At 40.7% G+C, this 5,861-nt stretch overlaps 1 protein-coding gene across 1 annotated transcript; it reads right to left on the reverse strand.

Annotated features, from left to right (window-relative positions):
* Nucleotides 1-291: 291 nt before the first annotated feature.
* LOC114184602 lies at nt 292-981 on the reverse strand. Its single transcript, XM_028071920.1, has one exon. The coding sequence runs from the start codon at nt 979-981 to the stop codon at nt 292-294; it is 690 nt and encodes a 229-aa protein (XP_027927721.1).
* Between the last annotated feature and the right edge of the window lie 4,880 nt (nt 982-5,861).

Genomic DNA, 5,861 nt, shown 5'->3' on the forward strand with positions numbered 1-5,861 from the left:
TTGGATTCAATTAAAAGGGGTTTTATGCTTTCGAAAAAAGTTTTAAACAACCAATTCAAACCCCATGTAACATCCTTAATGAATATTACTTTTAAATAAATATAGTGGAGTAAATAAAATAAATAAAATAATAATAATTGTCAAACCTCATTTATAACCATACTTTCCCAAAAATACGGGAAATTAAAACCATGAAATTAAGTCAATGGTGAAGACTATGTCCCGACTCGGCGACCATCCTAGTACTTCGTCCGGAAACACATCTGCGTAATCATTGGCAACCAGAATATTCTAAATCAACTTTGTTGCGCCTTTCTTTTCTTGTTTAGCCATCACCATAAAACACGTGGCCCCTTCTTGCAGCGCTCTCACAGCTTCTCGAGTTGAGATCAACTCCAACCCTTCATGTTTTGGGAACACCAAACTATGTCGTCCATAATCAATTATGATGTGATTGTTAGACAAACAGTTCATCCCCAATATCACATCCAGTCCCTCAAAGGGAAAGCACACTAAGTTCACCTTGAATCTGCGACCTGCCACTGCCAATGAACACCCAACGCAAATTGAATTGGTAGCTACCTGACCTGAGGAAGGAGTTGAAACAAATAACTGACACCCCAAGTCACGTTTCTCCAGACTCAATCTCCCCACACATGCATTAGAGATGAAAGAATGCGTTGCTCCAGAGTCGAACAATACTAATTGAGTAGCCTCTGTGGTGGTCATGGCAAAGACTCTACCAGCCGCTCTAGCTCTTTCTGCTGGTGATACTGCTGGTTTCTTCACACCAAGACTCTTGTTTTCTGGACAATTATTGGCAAAGTGGCCCGATTTGTCGCATATGAAACACTTGCGACTATCACCTGATCCTCCCATGCCACCTGTTAGCTGAGGGCAATTTCTCTTTAGATGGGGTCCGCAACACTGGTAGCAAGTGGAACCCTGAGAAGTTTGTGGCCGGTTGTAAGGCTTCTTCATCTGCCTAGCCTCTATAACATTTTTCTAATGTCGACTTGCTAGATTTGGCCCTCTTTCTAGAAACTCTGCACTTTTGGCTTGTTCCACAAAGACTGGAAATCTTCTTTCTCTCAGAGGTGTAATCACCTTCTTCAGTTCATGTTTGAGTCCCCGCTCAAACCTAAGGCACCTCCATTCTTCAATGATTGCTTGAGAATAGTACCTTGCTAGATGCTCGAATTTGTTAACATATTCTTACACCAACATATTTCCCTGTTGCAGGGCCAAGAACTCAGCCCCTTGTCCTACTTAGTTGTATCTGGAAAGTATTTCTCCAGGAAACGAGTCCTGAAGTTGGCCCAAGTCATTGGCTCTTCCCTAGTCTGCATCTGTTGTTGCATGCCTACCCACCAATATTCAACATCATTGTTCAGCAGGTATACAACAAATGCAAGCTTCTGTTCATCAGCACAATTCATCACTTCGAATATCTTCTCACACTTGCAAAGCCAGGCATCAGCTTCGTCCAGAGTAGCCCCACCTATGAATTCTACGGGCTTATGGCGCAGAAAATCCTCCACCATCGCCACCCTCACTGGTGCAATCGTCGCTCTTGGCTGTACTAGAATAGGGTTTTGCATCGCATCCACCATCCTATGAATGGCTTCCGCAATCTCATCAGCACCATTAGCATTTCTCCTCCTCCTATGAGCCGCCATTGCCTGGATACGCCACATTTTCAACTGTTAAACATCACTTTATCAGTTTAACAAACCATTTACCTCCTTAAATTTAAACACACACAACCACATACACAACATAGCAAGCTCACTCTCCAAAAAGGCCCAAAAATATTTTTCAAAACATAGGCTCTGATACCAACGGTAACATCCCTAATGAATATTACTTTTAAATAAATGTAGTGGAGTAAATAAAATAATAATAATTATCAAACCTCATTTATAACCGTACTTTCCCAAAAACGCGGGAAATTAAAACCATGGAATCGTATACTTTACAAATATTCGTGGTTAACATTTATTACAAACCATAAGATAACTCAAATAGCAACTGTTTTAAACCATGAAAATATTAAAATATGAAAAGTCTTCAAAGTCCCCATATAATCCCGCTCTCTAGACTCAAGCATCTCCTGGCCCACCTGTCAAATCATCTACTCCCGAATAACAAGTTATCTGATCATCGCCACACACAAACAGATAGGGTGAACTATGTACATCTATATATAAAATAAATATGACACCCATCCCAAAGAAAGTAAATCTTACATAATCATTCTATTCTTTCAGACTACCCATCCTTGATCTCATAGTCCTTCATGAGTCATATGCATGAATCTAAGTCTTGGGACTTTACTGTGCTCCCACAAAACTAACCCTTTCGTGGTCCAACTCTACGAGCCTATCCCGCTCATAGTCCTGCCCCACAGACTCCTCGCTTGTAGCAAAACATCCAAGCCTTCTTCGCTTGGACCATGGCACGCACACAATCACCATACTATGGACTCCTCGTCCAATAGCAGCCAACAGAAACAAAACTATTCCTTGCCCATCGCCTGTCTGATGCATGTAATCACCATACTAAGGACTCCTCGCCTCTTAGCAGCCCACGAGAACTAACCAGTTCCATGCCCATCATGCGTCCCACCACCAAGCACATCCTAGACCCCTATTGGACTTAGTCCTTCAAGCCCAAACACAAAGATAGGTGAACTTAGTCCTTCAAGTTCAGAAATCACCACAACAACAAAAGAAAAATCACAACAACGGATTCGCCTGGCGCAGCCTAAATGCCGCCAGGCGAAACTTGTTCCAGACCGCCTAGCGGGCAGCTCCTACCGCCAGGTGCCAAGCGCCAAACAGGAGCTTCGCTACTCCGTCACCGCTTGGCAAAACACTCCCTGTCGCCAGGCACCATGCACGTCTAGTGGCCACTGCTACTGTTTTAGGTACCTATCGCCTGGCGGCACGTCCCGCGCTGCTAGGCGCCATACTAGTAGCGCAATACTACTGGTTTTTGTCATTTTCATCAGGTCTTAAGAGACCCCAAACATACAATGCATCATTCCCTTACTAATCATAGCATTTAGAACATAACACTACAACCACCACTACATATATGCAATCAATTCATGCCAAATCAAGAATTTTCAATATCTTAACACACTTTACTTTATTCACTAACTGGAACAAGTCACAACATATCAACATTATACCCACCATTTACCACAACATAATTTATCTAGTTTACAATACCATACCCAAATTACAACTACATACATAAATCGTGCCAATTACAACTACATACCTTTTCATAATTTATTACCTTAAACTTGTCCCAACATTCAATATACTCCAGGTTCTATAATCTTACGATCAAATATTCATAGTACTCATGCCACTACAATGTGAACAGGGTTGTACATATACTTTGATAACCTAACTGCCACTACAACAACCAATATGTAGGAAACACCCAATTCATTCATCTCAACATGTTAATCTCACAATGATTACTTAAATGACATATATACTAAATCCCAGTCTATCACATACCACCACACTTTTAATGACCACCCAATTAAACACCCTCATGACATGAACACCAACCAATCAAACTTTCCATTGTACTGATAGGTCGCGTGGCGGCAGCCTCAGCACCGCCAAGCGGTACGTGAAAAACTGGGTTTTGCCCAGATTCCTCCCGCATCCAGTGTGACTCGCAAACCCCACAGTTTCAAAGTTCACCTTCGGACTGACATAATTTCACATACACACCACATCCAGGGTTCATAATATAATCATGTTATCATCAATTCCACGCAAACAATGCACCACTCGTAAACGTCATCTATGTCATCATCCACAATCCCAACATGAACCCTAAATCCCAAATTCATATATAGGTTCATACAATCTTCCACCAATTAAGAAATTATAGATAATCACACAACATACCAATCCAACACACATCGTAGAAACCAACACCAAATGTCCCAACATCATTAGAACACCAAAAACCCAAGAGAACTGAGCAAGCCAGTTCGTATCGCCTGACGAAAAGCACCTAGCCCTAGGCAGTGCATGGAAGAAAACCCAGAAATGGGTTCTGGAGGCATGAGTCGCTTGGCGAACCTTCAACGCCGCCAGGCGATTTCTGGAAATTTCCAGAAATGCGACATAATTCAACGCAACTCCAAGATACACAACCCATTCATCCAGAATAGCACAAAATCATATAAATGGCATACAACACACAGTATTAAACTCCCCTAACCTGGTTTCCTTTACTTGAAGCTTTGAGTATCCCTTGGTTCTCCCTTTCTTCACCAATAACCTTCCTTGGCTTCTCTCAATTCAGTCTCAATGATTCACTCACACTCTCAATCCCTACTGATTTTCGCACTCCTCTGCCTATCTAACAATGACAACTGCAGACACCTTTCTTACCTCCCTCAATTTGCTTTTTAATGGTGTTTTAATGGTGGGTTAAAGTCCTAAAACGAAAATGTCTTATTAATGGTGTTAATTATCATTCAAGCACTCTTAATAGATTGTTTTCCAGCCACCCTTGGCTGCTAGATCTGCTAGGGTTTTCTTTAACCCTTCAACTTCAAGCCAAAACTAAAAAAAATTAGCAAAAGTAAAGTTTAATTTGGGATCTCCAAGGCTTGAACCCACAACCATGCCAATGCCAAGTCAATGCTCACCCATTCAACCAAATCATGTTTCATGCTAACTAATATGATTCAATTATTATAATATCTCACCACATGATCTACATATATTAAAATAATACTAATTAAATAACACACAATTGGCATGCATAGGACTTGAACCCAAGCCCTCTCACACAATCAAATTACTCTCAACCAATTGAGCTAGTACATTTCCACGACATAACATCCCGTATTTAATGCCTTAATGGCTTCTACTACCCGTATTTATTAAATAGTTATTTAATTAATTATATAAATCTCTCGAGTCTTACACCCCCTCCTTCTTGGCTAAAATCACCATTTCAAAACTAACATCAAGAAGGTGGGAAACACTCTTCATTCCTAGAGTGCCATGTGGCTCCTAACAAGGTGGAAAAATACTCTCCATTCCTAGAGTGTCATGTGGCCACTCAAGAAGGTGGAAATATACTCTTTGTTCCTAGAATGCCATGTGGCCACTCAAGAAGATGGAAAAATATTCTCCATTCCTAGAGTGTCATGTGGCTTGATCACGCCTTCCTTGTTCACCTAGATGCAAATCGGCCTACACTTTTGTAATTGGGCCTAATGGATCCAATTTGAAAAGCTAGGTGAATTATGATCCAAAACTACTTCTAGAAATTTATTTGAAAGCATGGCTTAAATAGTTGGCCCAATTGAAAACTATCTAAAACTCGTTCATCATATTTTGACCTCTTCCTTGGTCCATGAAGAATAAGTATTTGTAGTCCTTTAGGTCCATTGTGGTCTTGAAGCTCTTAGGCCCATGAGAGAAGCATAATGATTAGCTTTTGATTAGGCTTAGGGTTAAGCCCAAGTCATCATTTCATCCTTCTTGAAGAGGATTTGTCTTCAAATCTGGAGGGTGAATATCATCTTCAACACCACATGATCCTTTGGATGCCAACTACTTCTTTAATTTTGATCATGGTGTTTCTTTCTGCCTCTTGGGTCAAATATCACCTTGCAAGAAACACGAAACAAAGAAAGTATTTGTATTAACATATGGAAAAAGGATAACTCAAACAAGATGTGGCTCCAAAGACTTATACACCGCATATCAATTTATGACAAGGGTGTTCGTAAGTAGGAGCATTCTTATGGGTTGCAATGATGGCCTTCTGTTGTTTCAAAATAATCTTGAAAGGATTTTCAACACAAG

This window comes from Vigna unguiculata, chromosome 5 (genome assembly GCF_004118075.2).
Source record: "Vigna unguiculata cultivar IT97K-499-35 chromosome 5, ASM411807v1, whole genome shotgun sequence".
NCBI classification, from domain to species: Eukaryota; Viridiplantae; Streptophyta; class Magnoliopsida; order Fabales; family Fabaceae; genus Vigna; species Vigna unguiculata.

Coding starts and splice junctions, on each gene's coding strand:
- LOC114184602 (XM_028071920.1), bottom strand. CDS start 981: ATGAAGAAGCCTTACAACCGGCCACAAACTTCTCAGGGTTCCACTTGC.